This window comes from Phaethon aethereus (genome assembly GCF_964289735.1).
Source record: "Phaethon aethereus genome assembly, chromosome: 4".
NCBI classification, from domain to species: domain Eukaryota; kingdom Metazoa; phylum Chordata; class Aves; order Phaethontiformes; family Phaethontidae; genus Phaethon; species Phaethon aethereus.
Genome location: NC_138578.1, coordinates 81,884,220 through 81,906,382, shown reverse-complemented (window position 1 = coordinate 81,906,382; position 22,163 = coordinate 81,884,220). Strand labels below are relative to the sequence as shown.

Below are 22,163 nucleotides of genomic sequence, written 5' to 3'. Positions count from 1 at the left end.
TGGCTGCTCGCTTTGCCACTGCCTGGAGCCATCTCTGAAGGACAGCCAGCCTTGGGCCATGTTTGGTCATCTGTTTTGCAAATATTTCTGGGATACTTGCTGTTGGATGTTTTCAGACCTCTGTTTCTCCCCTCACTGCATTTCAGACTCTGCTATATGATATTGCTCTAGCATCCTAGAGGTGAGGCAGATGTTTTGACTTCTTTTGCCGTTCTCCCCTTTGGGCTTTCCAGCTCAGAGTCCTTCCCATGATACGAAGCCCTGGGACAACACTGTCTAGTATCTAGAGGTGTCATCAGGCTACATTTTGTGAAATCATAGAATAGTTTGGGTTGGAAGGGACCTTTTAACATCATCTAGTCCAGCCCCCCTGCAATGAGCAGGGACATCTTCAACTAGACCATGTTGCTCAGAGCCCCATCCAACCTGGCCTGGAATGTATTCAGGAGCACATGTCTTATGAGGAGCGGCTGAGGGAACTGGGGTTGTTTAGTCTGGAGAAGAGGAGGCTGAGGGGAGACCTTATCGCTCTCTACAACTACCTGAAAGGGAGTTGTGGCGATGAGGGTGTTGGTCTCTTCTCCCAAGTAACTAGTGATAGGACGAGAGGAAATGGCCTCAAGTTGCGCCAGGGGAGGTTTAGATTGGATATTAGGAAAAATTTCTTCACTGAGAGGGTGGTCAGGCATTGGCACAGGCTGCCCAGGGAGGTGGTGGAGTCGCCATCCCTGGAAGTGTTCAAAAAACGTGTGGATGTGGCGCTTCAGGACATGGTTTAGGGGACATGGTGGTTCTGGATTAATGGTTGGACTTGATGATCTTAAAGGTCCTTTCCAACCTTAGTGATTCTGTGATTCTGTGATTCAGGGATGGGGCATTGACCACCTCTCTGGGCAACCTGTGCCAGGATTTCACCACCCTCACTGTGAAACATTTCTTCCTTATATCTAGTCTAAAACTCCCCTCTTTTAGTCTAAAATCATCACTCCTTGGTCCTGTTGCAACAGGCCCTGCTAAAAAGCCTGTCCCCATCTTTCTCATAAGCCCCCTTTAAGTACTGAAAAGGAATACCTGGAGTGACACGGGAGCATAAGAAATGCTATTTCCATTTCACCACAGGTATTGGTTTTGTAAGTGACACTGGAATTTTAACTTTAGAAGAAAAACAAAAATTTTCCAGAGAAATCTTCAATGAGCTGAAATTTCAGTTTTCATCAAAAAACCCTACTCTGATGGAAATTCTTTCACCAGAGCTTGTTCCTGATGACTAACTACACAACAGCCTTCCCTCCTTCTGCCGTCCTTCATGCCCATGGGTCATGGCTGCATTTAGATTCCTCCTGCTCCAGGGAGCATCTGAGAGAAGACATGGCTGGTGCAACGCATTCACCCCTGCGTGGCACAAAGCTGCGAGTGTCCTCTTCTGAATGTTTTTATCATAAATTCTTGCATGTGGGAGCAATAATTCTTGTGAAATTACAAAAAAGTCTTTGAGAAAAAAACAATGGCTGATAGTTTTCAGGTTTCTCTTCCTCCCTCCCTCATCCCCTACAACCCATGTTTTAAAAATCAAACACAGCGACAATTCATGTTAATGTTTTAGACAGGTTTGTGCATGTATTTGGTACAAACAAACAAAAATATGTGCATTCTGTTTCATAGAGCTTACATCAATCTGACAGAATTTGAATCACAAAACAGAAATACTCTGGCTAATAAATACATCTGGGGATGAAAAATAAAAATCTATACATAAAAAATTCCGATGTCTGCTAAAGAAAATGTACACTTATATACACACTTGTAAACAATAGTAATGCAACCCAACTGCAGTCCAGCTCAAGGCTGACAGGGACCTTCCTTCCCCCTTAAATAGGACGCGTGAGAGTCTGCTGATGTAAAAGCTGCTGTTCACCATCCTGCACGCCCGGTTCATCGAAGCAGCAAGATCTGACGATGCAATAGTGACACAAAGCCAGCACGATGAGGTGAGAGCTGCTGGATAACCAAGGTACCTGTGCTTTGGGAAGTGGCCTGCTTGGCAAATTTGGGGAAACAGGGCCAATGCCCTCAGCTGGTCACACCCTTGTGGGTCCAGAGAAGTCAGTGGGATTAGACCAAATTTACCTCCTGAAGATCTGAGCCTGTTTTTCCAAACTTGGGTGAGCTTGGAGATTAAGGGTATCAGAAGGAAATGCACAATTTTAGATACTCAGGTTATATTTCATACCACATTGTCCTTCCACCCCTGCCAGCAAAGACAGCCCTGTCTGCTCTAAATGAAGCTCTACACACCACCTGCCTCGAAGTCCAGTCCTGGCATCACCTCTTCTGACGCAAGATGCTAAATGAAAGGGGGGCCCTGGCTTAGGTGAGAAACATTTTGCTTGAATGCAGCAAAACAGAGCTCAAGGCTTTCCTACAGCACCTTCTAGGGTATCTCTTGGGGACTGACCAAATGCAGGTACAGTTGCAATGGAGGGAAGTAAATGAGCCAGAGTTAGGGCATTTATGTGTGTGTATGCATACGTGTGCTTAAACAAACTGTCCTAACTTTCTCCCATGTAGGTCTGTAAAAAATTGGGATGGCAAGGCAGAAAAACCTCCGGACTAATTTTTCTTTCCCTTCTGGATGCTTTCAAGGGGATGGATGCTGTAAATGTAAGTATTTTGAAGTTGGAAAAAAGAAAGAAGTACATTTAAAGGTTTAGGGAAAAGTGTAAGCAATAATTTCAACTCATTCTTGGGAATGAAGTGCTTGCCAGCAATTGCTAAAAGCCCTTGCAAAGTTTCCATTTTATAGGAGAATGTCAGCCATTTTGGAAATGACATTTATATATGTATAAATGTAGTAATGTATGTATGCGTATCTGTATGGTCATGGACGTACATGGTCATACGTTCCCACGTGCTATGGGTCTCTGGCTGTGAAGATACACCAGATAAATCTGCTCCTGAGCATCAGAGAGCATTTAATGGCAAATGTTCATCTTCCCCTTGACTAGACTTTCACTTCTGATGATATTTGTGTCAGCTAGTCCTAAACTGTGCCCCCAAATTGCTTACATTACGTACTTGCATGTGTTAGACCTGCAAAGCAGTGTCACCAGAACAGGGGCCAAAAATGTGGATCTGGGTACATTTAGTCCCTCTGAGAGTGGTGTGTGTGCACATGCATCCCAAGAGGTGGGCAGAAGGTGGGAGGATTAATGCTTTTACCTTGACCTTCCAGACATCTCTGCTCTTCAGCAACTGCCCTCTCCCTGATGCCTTCTCTGCTACGTTCCCAGTGCCAGCAGTGTGGTCTCCCATCAAGATCCTCCAAATGCTGTGGAAACCAGTGGCAGCTGCAGTCCTTACACTGCAAAATGACTGACTTTGTCGCCCTGTCATCACTGTAGGGTCTCACTTCCCTTGAAGGCCAAAGAAACAGTGAAAAATGATGCATTTATCCACAGAGGTTCCCATGGGGTACTGAGCCCTTGCTTTGATAGGGTTGAAACTCTCAAGCTGGCAACCTCTGTCTGATTTTGCAGACACTTGCCACCTGTGAAAATACAGGCAGTGATGAGTCTGGGTTCAGTGTAAGTAAGTGCAATGCAGCCCATGTGCCTAGGTGGGTTTTGCTGCTGAGAGGAAAATATTTGGACAAAATCTGCAGCTCTTTGTGCAGTAAGTCATCCAGTTCAGAGTCTTGCATTGAGTAAAGGGCAGATTGTTGTTAAAGGTGTTGAGATAGGGCCAACTCCAGATATCATGTCTCAGTATGCACTGTACAAAAAAAGTAAAAAATAAAAGAAGTCCAACTTTTCCTCTGTTTTGATGAACAACAGAAAGAAAGGTGACATTCTCTTTTCTATGCCTAGAAGCCTTTCACCTCCTCTGATAGCCACCCTTAGGAGGATTAGCTAGATGTGCTGTAGGCACATTCATGAAAGACTCCTACTGGGTTTGGGGGGCAGTGCTGAAGTGGATGAGTTTCCATCCAGGACATGTTCAGTATCATGTCTCTACCCCTCAACTTCATGTTCCTGTTCTTTACTCACCTGGCTTGAGAACCTGCACCTGAGATCCAGACTTTGCCTCCATCGCCTGTGTGTCTCATGCCTCTGCCCATGGCTAAATCTAATGATATCTCGTTGTTGTTCATTGACTGTCTGAAATGTGACAAAACCACTGCCTGAAATACATGGCCAAGTAGAGTTTGGACGACCATTTTTCTGAGTTGTAAAACGTGGTTTATGTGAGCCTGGCCAAGGTGGGCCTGTCATGGCTCCAACCTCCCTTCATTCCTCAGAGGAGGTCACCTCAGAGTCCAGTCCTGCAATTGCCTCTTTTGATGCAAGATGCTAAATGAAAGGAGGCCTGGCTTAGGTGAGAAACAAGTATTTTGTGCTCTCCTAAGGGGAGCTCACACTGTGGGGCTGTGAGAAAGGCAAAAAAAAACCCTTATTGACATTGTTTTGACCATACTAGTGGACATAACCAAGGGAAGCCACTTGGGATAGCCACCAAAGGCTTTGAAGTATCAGGCATGTGGAAAGCCACTTGGGAGAAGAGTCATGGGCATGACCCTGACCGGAGAGAAGATACATCTAGATGAGAAATCTCCAACTGCACATCAGCTCCATTTTAGCTTTGACCCTAAGGGTAGTAGAAATGGGCCCCAAACTCAGCCATCCCACCTTTCCTGAGTCACAGCACAGGTTGAGTATGGACCTGAGCGAAGGCCCTAGGATGCATCTTTATTCCATGTTTGAGAGAGACAACAAAACCAAGAAAAGGAGAGAAAAAGGTCGAGGATGGCCAACACCAAAAGGAGTTGCTTTCTATCTGCATCGTAGAGGGATGCACGCTAGAGCTAGGTGGGTTGCAGGTGTTTCACTGGGAAGTGAAATGAGAAATGCGCCACAGGTTGTACTTAGAGGAGACCCGCACATCCATTGGTATCAGCGTATACACCTGGACTGCTCCTCTGGTCTAAAACCAGGTTGTGTGGAAGGGGAAAAGCTGTGGTCACTGCAGACATGATGACTGAGAGCCAGGATCGCCCCACCCTGCTTGGGAATATCACAGTCTGCCCACCCTCCAAAGCAAAGGGCTTGGCTGGAGGTCCTGTCCAGCTCTGTAGACCTACAAGCTTCCAAACCATTATCTAATGGATCAGCTGCCAGCTACTACTTGGATGGAAACATGATCACATGTACTAAGGCAGGGTTGGCATCTTTCAGGGACTGATCTTTCCGTTGGATTTTGTGGTGGTGTTTTTAAGGCAAAGGAGACATCCTGGTTTCCCTTAATTGCACAGCTTCTTCTAAAGTCAAAGATAACCATCCACTGGAGGAAACAGCTTTTGTCCTAAGGCCATATCCACCCCACATCTTCCCCTCCTGCCGAGGCTCATTAAAATGGGATATGCCATTGGCTTTTATTTGAGGAACCCATAATCCCAGAGAAGGGGCTGACGTCTGCGTGGGGGATGCTTGTATAACCTTTGGGCAACTGCATTTTATACCTGATTGCTGCTTCCAGCCTGCCTGCCAGACCCACAGATGGTAACCTTCCACATTCCTGCTACATACGTCTAAAGAAACCATCGACAGTTGTCCCAGTGTCTTCAAATATCCGTTTCTCGTAGCCCGCAGCAGTCTGTTAAGTCATAGGTTTGATAGTCAATGGTTTCTGCAAAGTCATGAGGGATCCCAATAGAGACAGACTCCACCTCTGTTTTGTAGGTGGCTGTCACCCCCCCTTTGCTGGAGCCACCCCGGATTTTGTTAGAAAGGCTGTTCATCTTCTCCTTCAGCTGGGTGGATGCTGGTTTCTGGAAAGGAGTGAGCATTTTCCAGCCCTTGAAGCTGAGTGTTCGCCTCTTACTGGCTCTCTCCTGCAAGGAGGAGTTAAATATGAATGAGCTGTTCAGGGTGCTAATCCTGGGCCTCATGTCCGTCTCAGAGTCTTGCACCGAGCTGTTCACAGAGGCCCCTCGCCAGTGGTGGTCGTAGACACGCCAGATGGGCCGTCTTCTCCGGTGGCATTGGCACTTGAGCAGCCTAATGAAAGCTCGCTTGAACTCTTTGCTGGAGCAAGGGTAGATGATGGGGTTCACACAGCTGTTGAAGTATCCCAGCCAGAAGATGACCTTGAAGACCATTTCAGAGGGCTTCAGAGATGGGAAGAAAGAACCTTGGAAGAGATTTAAAAGAAATATGGTTAGAGGAAGGAGAAGGGTAAGGCAGCACCGGCTAGCAAGGGTGGTGGTCAGCCCAGTCTGGAAGAGGCAAGACCTGCAGAAAGGACTGAAGCTGTGATTTTGTTATTAGGTCCTTGGCTAGCAATGGTGTTGCCACCAGAGTGAAGATCTGGCCACTGCAGGACAGCAAGGCATCAACCCTAAAGTGGTAATGGTGGATAATACTGTGTCTTTGGCAGAAGCCTCCTGGGCCCCACTGCAAAAGGGCTCCTGGCAATGGACCCAGCACCCTCAGATGCAGCTGTGAGCCATCATGGCAAGCCCATACAGCTTGGAGGGAGGCTGTTAATTGTTGCAGTAGCTACGTGAGCGTGAGGGGTGGGGAGGGTGGCGGATTTTTGTTACAACTCTCTCCAGACCACCATCCAGCTAACCCCACCCGAGTCCAGCATGCACTATGTTTTGAAGGGGATCCACTCCGGAGGATAGACTGGAAGTCCTGCTGAAGGACCCAACAGCCCTATGGCCAAGCCTGTTTTCCTCACCATGAGTTCAGCCATCCTGCTCTGAATTGACGCAGACAACTTGTACTCAAGAAGTATCTTCTGTATCTGGGGGCTGGGCTGCTTTCTGAGGCCCTATAGCAGGAGCTGAGGGCATAATTTGGGGGAACAGGTTCAGTGGTCCCCATGCTTCTCTGATGTATCAACACAAGGCAGCCAGGCCCTGTCCCATTCAAGATCAGATGGAGAAAATGGTTGCTCAGCTGATTTGCACAGATAGGTTCTTGGTGCCTGCCTCTTCTGACTGAAGAGTCAGTTGCACTGAAACCAGGACAACAGTTCACCAGTGCAACATAAAAGGATGGATACAGCCCTGCCACCTGCACTGATTGGAAGGACAACACTCCTGCACCTCTTGCACTATGTATTTTGGGTCATCAATGTCACACACCCTCTGTTCAGATTTTGCAGTGATGCTAAGGTGGACTCTTAAAGTGGGCTCAGATAATATCCACCACATCAAGCTTGTATCTGCTACTTGAAAACTCTTTTGTCCACCCCAGCTTCTATTTATGCTTTTGTGCTGGAGGTTCCTGGTGGTTTTCTTGGTGAAAAAGCTGGAGACTTTTTTTGCAGCCAGAAGATGTCAGTGTTGCTCCCACATGGCCGCACCACTTAGCATTCCCCACTCAGATCTGAAATAACTTTCTGACTCAGCCTTAATTTCTTTTAATTTTAGCTCTGGATGACAAATAGTGCCACCATGTGACTGAGCGTTAATTTGTATTTTAGTAAATAACATTAGCTCTGGATATCATTATTATTTTCCCTGTGCTCAAAAACAGTAAAACAGGTGCCAGGAGCCAGAAATTTGGGACTGACACTACATAAAAGCTCCCCAAGCTGTTTGCTGGAGAAAAACCATCATCCAGGAAATCCAGAGCACTGGTTCCAGCAAAGCTGTATTACACCCATCCCTAAAAAGTGCAGAAACTACAGACTCAGCATTAGGTACTTGGGCTACTCCATCACAGGGACATGGAAAAATAAAGACAGATCCAGCATTTTCTGGTGGTTTGGCAGGGAAAGCACAAATGCAGCCATGCAGCTTAAATACCTGCTGAAGGCCAACCCAAGTTGTAGGGCTGGAGTACAAGCTGGTTGTCAATACGTGCTGAAGGAGGCATTGAGTAAGGACAGCAAGCAGGACTGACACCTCTGTGCCGGAAAGACCTGGGGCCTTCATGGAGATAATGGCATTTGCAGTTTAATGAGCAGCCACTGGTGTTGTAGCCTGTGGCTTTGAACCACGGGCACCAGGGCTAGGGGTTTGGAGAGGCAATGACCCCACCTTAGTTCTTTTTGATTAAAGGGGTTTATTGCTTCGGGGACAGTGGTGAGCATTATAGGTTGGTACTAGGCTGCTTGAATCACCACATCCAATTCTAACCACAGCAGAAACACCACCCCAAGTGTTTAGCCAGGAACTTTTAAACACCTCAGTGGTGCTGAGTTCAGTCCCCCTTTGCATTGCATGGAGTGTCTCCTCCATTCTCCTTCTGACCATGGCCTTGAGCCTTCCGCCTTTCTCGCACTGCTCCCAACCCACCACCCTGGACCTAAAGGCACCATCTGATGCTATGGGTAATGTGACCAGCAGTGGGTTTCCAAGCCTGGCATCAGTTCCCCTCCTCAGTCTCAGGTCTGGCAGTATTGGATGGGTCTGGTGTACTGCCTGGTGTCCCTCCTTCTCCGTCCTGCCTGAGGACCAGCCTCTGCACAGAGCCCTGTGCTTTCTGCAAGGGGATCCCTGGCTCTCAGCCCTAAGACATTTTGTCGCCCGAGCTTGACCCTCAGTGTGAGCGTTTGGGTCTAACACAAGTGAAGGAGCTCATTAAGCATGTAATCCTGCTCATACCCTTGTTGGGGAGAGCTTCCATGCCTCAGTTTCCCCACTGGGGAATGCGGCTAATTACCATAATCTCTTTCACAGTGGTGGTGTGAACTCTGTTTCCAGTGTGTGCTGGGTTCTCAGAGGAGCTGCAGCTTTATGCAACATTTTTTAACTTTAAGAGAGAGGAAAAGAAAACAAAAAGCTATGGTAACAAAGCAAATAAAAGAAGGGTCTCTTTAGAAATGAGACTAGTAATTACTGCTTGAGCCAGGCTACTTAAGAGATTGGTGCTTTCTTAAACAGCCTGATGGTTGTTAAAGTAATAATTTGTATCTACTGTTTAGCGGCTCATTGCACAATGCAGTTTCTGTACTACGTGTTTTGCCTTTTGCATCCAGATAAAAAACACAAATTAAAAAGAAAAAAGAGCTATGAATTCCCGGAATTTCAACTTTGGCTGTTTTTCATCCACTAGAACCTTGTGTACATCTGAAGACAAGGGGCTCATTACCATCCTCATTACCATGCAAATAAGCGTGCCCCTTGGAAGAGATGTTTATTGAGTGCATCCATAGTTTCCTCATTTGATCACCCTGGGATGAACAGAACTAGGCAGGGAGTCCCCAGAACAGGTCCTTGGCTGGTAACTTTGTACATGCTGGAACATCAGACTCTCTTGATAGGCACTGGGAAGCTGCACGCAAGGAAGAGTCATGGCGTCTTATTTAGGGAACGAGTAAATAATGGAAGAAATTTGCTTGTACTTTCATACATACAAATATGCAACAACATTTTGAGAGAGGGAAGGGACTGGGCATTCTAACAGTTACTGTAGGAGCATAGATGTTGTTAGGATGTGTGGAAGATAGTACTAAGTAATGGATGCTTGAAGAGCTCAGGAAACACAGTTGGATGCTTCCAAAATCCAGAAAGAGAAAATGGGAGTAAAACATCAGGTATAGCAACACAGAGTGATGCACCAAGGCTTTAGTCTGATAGCTCAGTGTAAGAGCACTTCTTGATGATCTGGCCCTAAAAAGCATCAAAGCCAGAACAGGACAATATCAAAGAACAGGAAGCCCAAATGTTGTAGGACCTGTGTCATAATACAAGTTTGTGAAACCTGGTCTTGTTTCAAAGAGGAACTCTTCCTACTCACTCAAAATCAGCCCTCTGGACACCTCTCTTGGGCATCCAGCTTAACATGTCATGGTGAAGCTTGGTGTACTTTCCAAAGGGAGAGGTGCTGACACCCATCTTGGGGACATCCACCCGTGGGGTGGTCTTGGTGTGGTGAGCAGTGCAGTATGTGTCCTGGGATCCAGCAATCCCTGCCGTGCTGGAGCATTTGGGACCCCAGAGCCCTCACAGGGAGAGGACAATGGAGACATGACTTGCCCTGCTTGAACAGGACTGCTGCTTTTCAGGGTAGTGCTCCCAGCAAGGAGGTCTCGGTCCAACCTAACCAAATCCACATGTGAAACACAGAAACAGCCTGGGGAGTAGGGATAGACCTCTGAGGTGCCCCTTCTCCATCCTGACTGCTACCCAGTGATGTTCTCTCTCCTGGTGGATGGAGGATCCTGGTTGTATCTCGGTGTAGGATGCTCCCACGTAGGGTAGGATGCAGCTGCCTTGTTGAGAAGGCTCTCTGTTGGCTTATGGAGATCCTGCTGAGGACTTCTTTGACTTTTCGTAATAGAAACAAGTTTTATAATAATACTGCTGGGGGGCTTGAAAGTCCTTTTGTCACCTTTATATGTTTTGTCATTTTATAAAAGACCATTCCATATCTTGCAGAGTCTGAATCCTAGTGATAGAGCTGGGTCTGAGCAAGGACTGCAGGTCCTGTTGTTAACCCTAAATAATTATCTTCAGGATCATTAAGAAATTAAGAAAGATGCAGGTGAGCTCAGGGAAAGCCTGGCCCCACAGTGCAAAGTGACCCGAGACACAGTCGAAACATGATTTGAAGATTGAATTTCATTTTTCTGGTGGTGTAAAAGTTGAGACAATAAGGTATGTGCTGTGAAGTGAAAGCAAAAAAGTACTTTATTTAGTGTTCTTACAGCGTATGTGTATGTGTGTGTGCAGGATGTGCATATGCTGTGTGTGTGCCTACACATTTTTTTCCTAGGTAATGTCACCCTGCTTATATCTGGGGAAAAACCCAGCTAGCTACAAATCTCTGAAGCCATGGTCATGCTCCCTAAAGCTGTGACACCCTGTGTTGGGTGCCTAGTGGATGCAATCTCCCTTCTACATATCCAAACACATATCCCATTTTTTTTAGCGAGCACAATCTCATGATCTTTCCTTGTCTGCACTTCTCCACCCTGCCCTCCCCATGACTCACTCGAAGGTGATATCACTGGATTGTTTGGAGAGTTGCTGGTCCCAGTGTTCAACACTCAAAAAAAATAAAGCAAAACAAGAAAAAAGACAAATGCACAAATGAAAATGGACCCAGTCCAATCTAAATCCTGGCCCTGGCTCCCAGTACGCAATCAGAATCTGTGAGCAGGCTTGCTTTCTGCTGCAGTTGGCAGAGGCATCTTTGTTTTAAAAGGTCCCTGCTTTACAGCATGTCCTGAATAGTCCATGGCACAAAAGTGCTGCAGGTGTGATAGCAGGTGGGCACAACGAGTGCCAAAGTCATGCCCCAGTGCTGTCCCACTGTCAATGGGAAATACGAGGACCGGCAGGATTGTTCACACTGACAAGGGGCCTTGCTGTTGCTTGGTGTGGGGTTTGTCTGGCGAATGGCCCCGGACAAAAATAGCTTATGGAGAGTTGGGCCTTGCAGGTGTTGGTGGAATGGGATGGAGAAGGTCAATTGGGAGCCATTATTCACTGCCTTTTCCGCTACAGGCAGCATCACAGGAGATGGAGACTAGCGCGTGGTAGGTTAAAAGGAAAGAAGAGGAGACAGTTCACCTCACAGCATATTGCTCAGCTGTGGATGTCCCCGCAGCAGGAGGCTGTGGGTGCTAAAAAATTATTGACCAAACTCACGGAAAAGAAAAAAAAATCTACCAAGGCGCAAAGCACTCCGTTCTTGGGTTAGGAAGCTCCAGAAATCCATATATAGAATTAGGTCTGTGGTGGGGACAGGTGTCGCATCACCCAAGCTTCTCCTCAGTGTGTCCTCAAAGGTCAGAATATGCCTGAGGACACCCTCAGGATGCGTGAGAGCAGCAAGTCAACTGCAGCTGGTACAGGAAAAGCCCTGATGCAGGAGGTTCTGTAGCTGCCGAAGCTCACTGTGGGCTCTCCTGAACAAAGAAAGAGAGTCTCTTCCTTTTTTTCTTTCTGGCTCTCACAAACTAGATTAATTAAACCTGGTCCAAAGCAATCATGAACTGCCACTTTCTGCTCACTACTCAGCTTATAGCCCTCCTTGTCAGCTCCTTCCTGGGCCCCCATGATGGACAACCTCCCTGATGCAACTGCCAAGCTATGGAAGAAGGGGCTGGATATCAGCAAAGATTTCTGCCTATGTTTGGGACTGGGAGTCTTAGCTTCTGACCAGTCTTTCCCAACTTTCTCCTCCATCCGCTATTGACCACTTCCACTGGGCATGCGTAGGTGTATCATGGTGTCTAGAGGGTTAACAACTCCTTTCAGCTGGTGGCGTGTCTTGGAGTGATGGGGGAGTTCACTGCCCTCCTAGGACAAATCCAAGAGCTGCTTGGCGTAGGGAGGAGGACAGCATGTTCGCAGTGACTCCAGTGTTTTCCCTGGAGGGCGATGGCGTTGGGATATCGGGTGGAATTCCTTAGGCCTGTGAGCCTTGCAGCCAACCCCATAAACAATGTCACAGATAAGCGACAGCTTCCGACATGCCAATGAAAGACCCGATGAGCTGCCTGCGTGCCTCTCTGTGCATATGCATGACTGCTTGTTCCAACTTCTACACCCTGATCTGGCTGAGAAAAAATGTAGGGAGAAGCCACCCCTCTCCTACCCATTGCTGACCTTCTAGGCAGTGTTGTGTTGTCCCAGGTTGATGGTTGGAGAGGGTCTCTTGGAGATGCCCTGGCAATGTCAAACCCCATGGTGGGGTGTGCACGTCTGATGTGTGGGGTGCCTATGGGGAGGGAGGGAAGCCTGTGGTGTGGTAGGGCTCAAGGAAGCATAGATTCATCTGGGGGTGTTGAGGTGGTTGCAAAGGCAAGAGGGACCAGCCTGGGGCAGGTCAAGGGCTCTGAAAAACACCAATGCTCTCAAGAAGGATCTCAAAGTTGAAGTCTGAGTGCAGTTTGCCAATCAGGAAAAGAAGGATAATGCAGCGGAGCTTGTTCTCATCATTTACTGGTCTAATTCACGGTCCCCAAACCTGTCCCCTAACCTCTAGGCAGTATGGTCCTAGTGATGTCTCCAAAGCTTTCCTCTAAGTTGCAGCACATTAGAAGGACTTTGACTGAAATTGCCCTTCATTCCACTCAAAGCTCACACTGGAGCTTTTCTCAAAGCAATCCCATGAATCTGGACCACTGATGGGAGGATGTTTCCATCCATGAGGATGTTTTCTGAGGCATCAAATCTCCTGAAAATTGTGGGTCTCTTTTGTGAATCACCTAACTGAATTTAGGTATCTGAGCAGGTCCATGGGCTCCTCTTACCATTAGTGGTTTAGTCAGTAGACTCTGTGGTGAGAATGGAGTGATCCATCTCATCCTAAGTGTAAGCTGGTACTGGGCAGGTGGATCACAGTAGGTCTCAGATGATTGGACCCAGACTCCTGGCTCATGGGCAACAACATCATGGGCATCCAAGATTATTCCTGATAGATTTCACCCTTAATGTCATTGGCATTTGGTGGTCTCCTCCTCTCTTAGGAGGAGTTGCTGAAACTTCCCATGCATCAGTTTCTCTCCTGTGCAGGACAGGTATTTCATCACTGGAAGAATTTCACCAGTGAGCCTCCCATAGTGGTGAAGGGTGATGTAGTGAAGGGCCACACAGGTACATCTACACTGTTACCTAACAGAAAGCTAACAAGTAATTTCAAGTCTTGGATTGTGCACAGTGCTAATTTGCTTAGCATGGTCCAGCTAGACCTCTGCAGATAAATTTGGTCCAGGGAACAGTTCACTCCAGAGACCATTTCCAAAAGGCCATAAGGACTTGGCTATGTAGTCCTCTAACGTTGTTCCAGCAGGCTCTGCACCCTTAATTAGCTCCATATGCCCTCCTGCCACATCACAGGGCATGCAATGCAAACCATCTGTTTCAGACTGAAGATCCACTCTGGTGGGCTACCACACAACACCCCTTGCTCTTCCAAAGATTCACAACTCCCTCAAGAGAGTGAATATGTCGTAGGACCACTGGGGCCCTGCATGGTGTTATAACGTACATAGTCTGCTCTAGTCTGCTCTACAGCTCTTGCTCTGGGCGCTTGTGATCATAATGTCTTTTTTTTCTATTTTCTTTTTTTTTAGCAGTATAGCTGACCCCTAGTAGTTAGCTTGTTTCCTGCAAGAGTTTTAGCTAAACTTGTGATTTGCTGGATGCCATTGGGAATGTGCTTATGTGATACTACAGACAGGCGAGGGGGCCCAAAGAAGGTTCAATACACCAAGTTTCTTGGGAGGGCACTGACCCTTCATTTGGTGACACACAACTGAAAGCAGCAGCAGAAAATCCCCAGGAAGTCATTACATTCATTGCATTCTTCCTCCAAGGATGCGATGTCCCATGCCCAAAGCTTCATTGCCCTGAGCGGAATACACTGCTTTGCATCTTTCATTAGGGATCTAGAAAGAAGAAAGTCTTGCTCAAGATAATAAATAAATAATTAATTTATACCTAGGGACTGTGACCTGCCACTACACAGGGGCTGATCTGAAGATGCATAGAGCCCTGGGTCTGTAGCAGAGCCAAGAAGGGATTCCCTTGTTTTCCAAATCTGCATCCCTGTGGCGTGATGACAAAACCATCCTTTTGAAGTGTATATTCCAGCAAGATGAGGACTGAGAGCTTATCCCTGCTTCTTGAATTGTAAGAGGAGCTCTGGGGACTCTATTCAGGCAGGACTAGGCAGAGGAAAGGGAGAGAGATTTTGAAACCACACCTGGACTTGGATGTTGCAAGCCAAGCTCACTCTGTGACAAAGCTTTTAAAAGGGTGAAGGCAATGCTGTCATCAGGGAATGAAGATCAGGACCAAATACATCCTTTGCACATTGTGGAAGGCAATATTGGCCCATCAGCTTTCTCATGCCTGTGATGAAGCCAGACCCTGGGCTCTGAGGACTGCTGCTGACCGTTAATCCTGGGCCACCTGATGAGCTCATCATCGTGAGTGCTTTGTTTGCTCTGTGGTGAAGAGTGTGGCTGGTTCATTGTTGAAAGGGGACTGTACAGAGGGTAGCCCCAAGCTTGCTGTTAGACATTGTCCTCTCCATGCCTCAAACCAAGTTGTTCATTAACTCACCTCAACACTGCCCTGCCCAGGAGTAGCCTTTTTAGCTGCTTGGTTCATTCTCCAAGAAGAAAGGCTGAGCAGCAGATTCAGGGCCACAGATATGTTGAACACGGCAGGGTCAGTAGGAAAAAGGGCTTTGAAAATGAGTCACAAGATTAAAAAGAAGACAAAGAAAGATGTCAGCTTTTTTCATCTGGATTCTAGTACAGACTCCCTGTAAAAGGTAATATTTTTGCACTGTTTCTTATGCTTGGGAAAGATATATGTGTATCCAACTGTCTGTCCCTTAACGAATCACAGATAATAGCTTGACTCCAGCCCCAAAGGGGACTTTAAAACACAGCTTAAAATCACGAGACTCAGCAAAAAGACATAAATAAAATCAGGAAAAAAAAAAGTTTGGAAGATTGGCCAATCTGGCAAATCCAAAGGGAGATATCAGGAAGGTTCTTATTTGCCAGATGAAAATGAAGAACAAAAAAAAATGTCTCCTGAGAGAAGGAAAAAGTCAGGGTAACTGAATTGCATGTCAAGAGCTCTTGTCTTGCTGTCTGAGCAGGAAGAAGACTAGAGTCTGTGTGCTGATGTTAGGAATGAGCATGGCAGAGGCCACAGTAAGGTTCCTGCCTGGTTGGTTAAACAGTGGAAACACACTTGGAGCAGTCTTTGAAAAGAAAATTTCCATCTGGCTCAGGATCTGAATGAACACAATGGCCTTGTGGGGTTGCTAGGTTCCCTCCAGGGCAAAGCAAAAATCAGCGTGTCATTCAGAGAGGAGCACTCCCGTGGCTCTCCATTCTGCAAACACGGGAGCGTCCTGAGCGTGAAGGTCTTGCTTCATCTGAGCCCGGGAGTCTCTTCTCTGCATCACGGCATCTCGGGCACACTTCTGGGTAACGCAGCCAGTACGAGCAGCCCTCGGGGACGGGAAGCATTTGTGGACAAGCTGACTAGCTGCCATCTGCAGCAGGAGTGAGCCATAGGTAGAAGGTCTCATGGGCAAAAATCCAACCATAGGCAGAAGTTGCAAAATAATAAGAAAAGATGCTGCTTATTCGAGTCCTGTGTGAGCTCACCAGTGACTTAAGCAGCATGATGGCAAACGGTGTAAGTTCTTGGCCTTGGATAACTTTGTCCTTAACTGCTGGCGTGCACAATGCTCTCTTTTGGTGGACCATAACTCTTTGCAGTAGGAGGCTATGTCCTTAGCTTCCTGATGCTTGCACTGCTGTCTCACTGGTGTGGCTTGGTTAAACATAGGAGGCTAGAGCCATTTTAAACACCCCAGTGTATCTTGGTCTACTGCTAATGTTTCAAAAGGGTGTGGGTCCTCTGTACATTGTCTTATATCAGCCAGATCTGTGCAGGGGCTTCAGAGACCCTGGAGTGGTTCAGATGGCACTAGACACTGGTGTTTAGGCTACTGAATTGAGCCCTGGATGTCCGGCTTTTAATCTAGCACAAATCCAGCTCAGCAAAATGAATCTCTCATGACTGGTGACAAACTACCTTCGGCTTTGACCTATCCATCTCCCAAGTAAACCTGTGCTATGCCAAGTCAGTGTTGGGGCCACAAAGATCTTTAATCCAGTGCTTTTATGCGCAGAGAAGCAAGGGAGATTAGCTACTATTAAATCCTTGCTTTGGAGTCTTGTGGCAGTTGGTTTGGGGGCACAGTAGGTCACCCCCACCACAAACAAAAGCCTTCCTCTCCTCACTCTGTGACACGAAGAATTGCCTCAAGTGATGCCTTTTTAGGAGACACAAGCAGAGCTACCCAATAACACAGGACACCGTTATCATTGGTGCCTGCTGCACGTTTCTGTTCCCTTCATGATGGGCTGTAGGATTAGTCGAGAAAGTAAATTCTCACACGGGATTTCTCAGGAGTGGAGGCAACATTCAGTGTGGGGTTGGTTAGGAATATAGCCTTCACATTCCTGTCTTTCCAAAGCCCTCTGTGAAAGGAGTTGTGTGCATTACGGGGAAATGTCTACTTCTTTGGGGTCCCAACCAGCTTCCATTGGCAATCCAGTGGATCTGTGTTTCAGCCTTTTGCCCAGGCACCTCGATGGCTGACCAACCAGCTGAGACAGTATTCTGATATATGCTGAAACCATCTTATAGGGTTTAGCTTTCAAAGCCTGGGATAAACAGAGGGAAGAACTGATGTTCTCAGCTGGGTGGAGGTTGCAGACTGTGGGAAGGACAAATGTTGGGAGAGGTTCCCAATAGACCTCACACTAAAGTAACATCTAATTGATATTAAGAAATACTGCACAACCACCTTTGTTTAAATGTTCCATTTGTGGTCTACTCTAAAAAATCAACAAGAACTTCATGTTCATCAGCATTATTATTTAGAGAGATGAAAATATTGTGTATAGAGGACAGAGAACTTAATTAAATACATACTGAACTAAGAATAATCCCAAATAACCAAGGAAGAGATGTGCTGAAAAGGATTCTGGAGGGTCAGTTGAAGATTCACCACAATAATCTACTTGAGAAAACCCTAGGTACTATGACAAGAGAAGCAATGACAAAGCTCTCAGCAGGCGTGTAAGTTAGTAGAAGCAATGCTGTGACTTAGCCCTGTGATAAATCCTTTGACACATATATTCCATGGAATGTCATCAAAGCTTTTTTTGTAAGAAGATAGCAAAAATGTTTCTTCAGTCCTTGCCACAAAGAGCTCTCTGCTTCTGCATCTATAAATGTGAATGGACGTAGCACAGGGCTTTACAACAGTTGTTCTCCAACTTTTCTGAACCAAAACCTGTTAATCCTCATAATTTTTTGCATGCTGCCTGGCTCCCTTATTCTCTGGTTTTCCATGAACCATTTACCAAGCCTTCATGGACCATCAAGAACTGGAGACCACAGTTTGGGAAACACTGTTCTAGGTTACTGGTTCTTGCATTTATTGGCAGACACAATGGCACTTTGTGGTGAGGATGCCAACTGGCTGCTTCTGTGCAGCTCCTTTTAATAGCTACCTTAAACCTTGCTTTGCAAGTAACTGCTGTTCCTCTGTGGCTACTGCAAACAGAAGCCCGCCTTCAACTCACCTCCATGATAAAATGTCCCTTTCTATCAAGCTGTCTCCTCCACTCTGGTCAGAAGCATTGAGAACATGTATTTTTTCCAACTAAAGAGCAAGCTTGGGAAACCCTGTAGAAAAGGAGTGGAGGGGAATGATTCTCAAGCAAGTCATCCAAGTCTTGGAAAAACCACTGTGTTTGCTGGGTCGGACCCAAGACTACTCTTTGTTTTTCCAACTCAGAAGTTCTTTTCTCTGCACTTGGTTTTCTAAGAATGTGAACTCACCCGCCCCGTCCTGTTTACAAGCTCGTAAATATGTAGATCAGATTTGGCTGCGGGGTAGGCCTTGGAAGGGCTGAATCCTGCTGGGAACACATGGCATTTTATGTACAGTGAGGCCAGATTCGAGCTGCACAAAGGAAAAAGGCAATTTTTCATTGGGCCCAACCCAGGAAAAAATTCTCCCCCAGAGCAAATTGCATGAGTCCTGACTTTAATTTACAGCGCGGGATGAGCAGAACTTACCTTGGCTGAGCATTGCCAGGACCCACACAGAGATAAGACCGTTGATCTAGAAGGATGCTACGGTGGAAGGTTTACTTAAGCTGATTGTTGGCAATGCTGGTGGTCCCGAGTCTGGAGAACTTGCTAGTGGCGGGACGCCAGCCTTTGGAAAACGCACTATCAAGGGGAGGTGTGGGAGCTTCCTCAGCGCGTTTCCGCCGTGCTGGTCCCAAGGACATTCTGTTTATATCAGAATTGGGCAGACAGCACGTCACCGTCCATGGAGCCTGGCACCACAGCACTTGTAGCCCGTGCCCCCCTCCCGGCGTCGCCGGCTGTGAAGGATGCTGAACAGCATCCTCCAGAGAGCCGCACCGCTGGACCCGGGCGCTGTGACGTCGCGGAGGAAAGGGTGGGGAAGAAAGGATGGGGGAGGTTGATATTTTCAGCTCTGATGAAAAATTGGGACCGGCCTTGCAGGCTCAGGAGGGGTTATTCAAGACCAGCCAGCCAACTTGTTTCTTTTCAGGCTTGGAAGGGAAAATCCTCCAACGCCTGCCCTGTTTCCGCACCCAGCTCCAAAGCACAGCCCTTCTGGCTTTATCTTGCATGGAAAAATCTGCAGAGTTTCTCATCGCTTGCCTTCTCTTTCTTTTTTTTTTTTTCCAACAAGAAGGGAAACTTAAAAAAAAAATCACATTTCCTTCTTCTCCCCCAACCTGGAATTATTCAGGGGAGACAGCAAAGATTTTCTCTGTCTCTCTCCCCAGCCCTGAAAGCCAGCTTTCAGCTGATACCAAGCTCTAAAAACAGTGCAATTCAAAAAGAGATGTTTTCCCCCTCTCAGAAAACAATGGGTCAGTGTAACAGGGCTCCAGAAATACAACAGGAATAGTGAGATAACAACATCCTCATAGCTGCTGGCAGTTCCTGAATCCCTTAACCTGAAGGGATAAAGTCTGTTTAATGCTGCTTTGGTTGTCTGCAAAGGATCCCTCTTACTTGGTCCTTTCCCCCTTCTCCACGGGGAGGGTCATGTCATCTGTCCGATGTGACCAGCTGCACATCTCTTACCTGGTTGTTCAGCAGTGATGCACTCAAACCATACCTCTGCAAGCACAGTGAACAGGGACAGGGTAAGGGACCATATTTCAACGGCGGGGCACCCAGGCTCTTAGCATGGACCCTGGCATTACTTTGGCGTGGACGTGGTGCAGTGGCGAGCAGAGCCAAGGGATGGACCTGCCTGCAGAACCCTGTTTGGGAGGGCTTAGCTGGGGCAACGCCAGGCACATGGCTAACAAATTGACCCCGATGCCTTTTATTTGTTAGTGTCGATGTGAGGGGGACCACGCTTTGCGCTCGGTGCCCTACAAACGCAGAGCAATGGGAAAACCAGTCCCCGAAGGCTGTGTTTGCTGCCCAACGCTGAGCAGAGGTTTCCTGCATGTCTACAGCACACGCAAGGTTTGTATCCCAGGTCTGTGGTCCAGCAATATGTCTGGCAGTGTGGATGGGAGACACGGCATGGGTTGCACCACGTCGAACGAGGAGAGAGCTTGTGGGGCCCGGACTAGAGCAGTCTCCAGCAGAGCTGGTGGCACAATATAACCATCCACAATGGCGTCAGGACCTGCTGGTGGTAAGTGGTGACAAGCCCAGAAAACACAGACTATTGATATTTTTTGTTACCTGAGCAAGCCACCTGGATGTCATGACTCAATAGAAAGTAAAATGACACAAGAGGCAAAAACTGGCTGCCTCGTTGTCTTAGCCACAGAGCTGAGCCTGGGACAAGCACAAAGAGATGCTGGGAAGGACCAAGAAACATAGGGGCATACCAACCATCATATCATGATGGTTTTGTTTAAGCTTTACAGCCACATGGAGTTTTAAGGAGACATTTCAGGAGAGAGAATGCAAGAAATTTGCTGCATTGCCTGGTTTAAATGCCTGCACAGGGCAATGGGATCTTTGCTGAGAAAAGATGAGTGTCTCAGAGTGCCTCATTATGGTGATGAGGCTCATTCTCCACTGACATGCTTCCTGCTCCAACTTTGTCCTGTCTCTATTTCTTTTTTAGTCTCTGATCCTAAAGGGAAAGGATGGAAATTTGCATTCAATTTTCATGGCAATTTGCGTACATCCCGTGAGATATCTGCCTGCTTCTCTCTCACCTTTTCATTAGATAAGCAAGCCTTTTTTGCCTCCTGTGCTCTTCACTCACTGCTCAGAAGTAAGAGCCATGGGATCTCGGGTGCAATCCCTGTCTTGATGTGGCCTTGACTCCTAATTAACTTTTAGATATGCTAATTTCACATATTCATTTCTTGTTCCAGGGAATTGACCCTAAGTGGACTTTCCACCCCTCCTTAGGAAAGTGCTGCTTTTGAGGACAGCCCCTGTCAAGACTGGTGTCATCCCAGGTAGTTATTATCTCCTCTTCTTCCATCATCACCAACTAGATTCTGACTTGCCACCTCCCTCTTAGGAGACTTTGATGGACCCTCATGTCAAGGGAACAAAAAAAACCACACTATGTAAAACTTGCTTTGCTTGTGCACTTCCACCAACAGTGTTCTCTAAAGGCAGGGAGTCTAGGGGGTCCAACGGGGGGCTCCCAGTGGGTCCCCAGGATGACTCAGTCAGCAGGTCTGCAAACAGAGGTGTTCAGTCTTGTCTTGTGCAATGAATCTATAGCTCGGTAAAGAGACTCCACATTTCCTCTGAGACAGGACCCAGTTTCCCTACAAATGCAGATCCCACTACTAATTGACTCCAGGTATTCAAAATGCTGAAAAGAGCAATTTCTCTGGCTGCTGAAACCATCTGTCTCAGACAACACCAGTGATATGCTTCTTCAAGACTATCAACTTTGTACCTAGAGACAAGTACCTTGTAATACTGGGTGAAGGTAAAACAGCTGATGATCCCTAACATAAATGCTGTGGCTCAGATTTTAAAGGTAGTTGCACGTTGAACTCTCATTAAACTCATGGGCATTAAGCATGAAAATATCTTCTGAACATGAGGCTTCCTGGTCTCAATCCCAGTATTGCATACATTAGCAATACTGTCAGTTCTGGATCTGAATTGATGTCCACCCTGAATAGTAGCACATGGGAACATTTTGGTGAAATGGTTCTTTAGAGGAATATCATAGAATCATTTAGGTTGGAAAAGACCCTTAAGATCATCAAGTCCAACTGTAAACCTAACACTGCCAAGTCCACCACTAAGCCATGTCCCTAAGTAAGTGCCACATCTATACATCTTTTAAATACCTTCAGGGATATGATGACTTGCTGTTACAGCTACCTCCCTCACAGAAAGTCTGTCAAGGCTGTTGGCAAAAAACCATGTGTGATCCATCTAGGAGTAATATTTTGCAGAACGTTAATGATAATAATATAAGCTCAGATCATGAAAAAGCCAAGAACAGGAACAGACAAAGCAGACCAAGAAAGGCTGAAAAATGGAGGTTGCTCATATGGAAAATCATGCCCCATTTCAGTGCCCACACTGCAGAAAAGAAGTTAAGGAGACAGAAAATGCTCTGAGGAGTTCTACAAGACAATGCAAAGGTCTGGAA

At 46.8% G+C, this 22,163-nt stretch overlaps 1 protein-coding gene across 1 annotated transcript in view; it reads right to left on the bottom strand.

Moving 5' to 3' along the window:
• Positions 1-5,617: 5,617 nt before the first annotated feature.
• ADRA1D (adrenoceptor alpha 1D) overlaps positions 5,618-22,163 on the bottom strand; it is a gene marked incomplete at its 3' end in the record, with an annotated part of 46,519 nt that continues 29,973 nt past the window's right edge. Inside the window, exon 2 of the mRNA XM_081999304.1 lies at positions 5,618-6,186. Within this exon, the coding sequence (XP_081855430.1) occupies positions 5,618-6,186 (569 nt within the window). The remainder of the gene's footprint in view (positions 6,187-22,163) is intronic.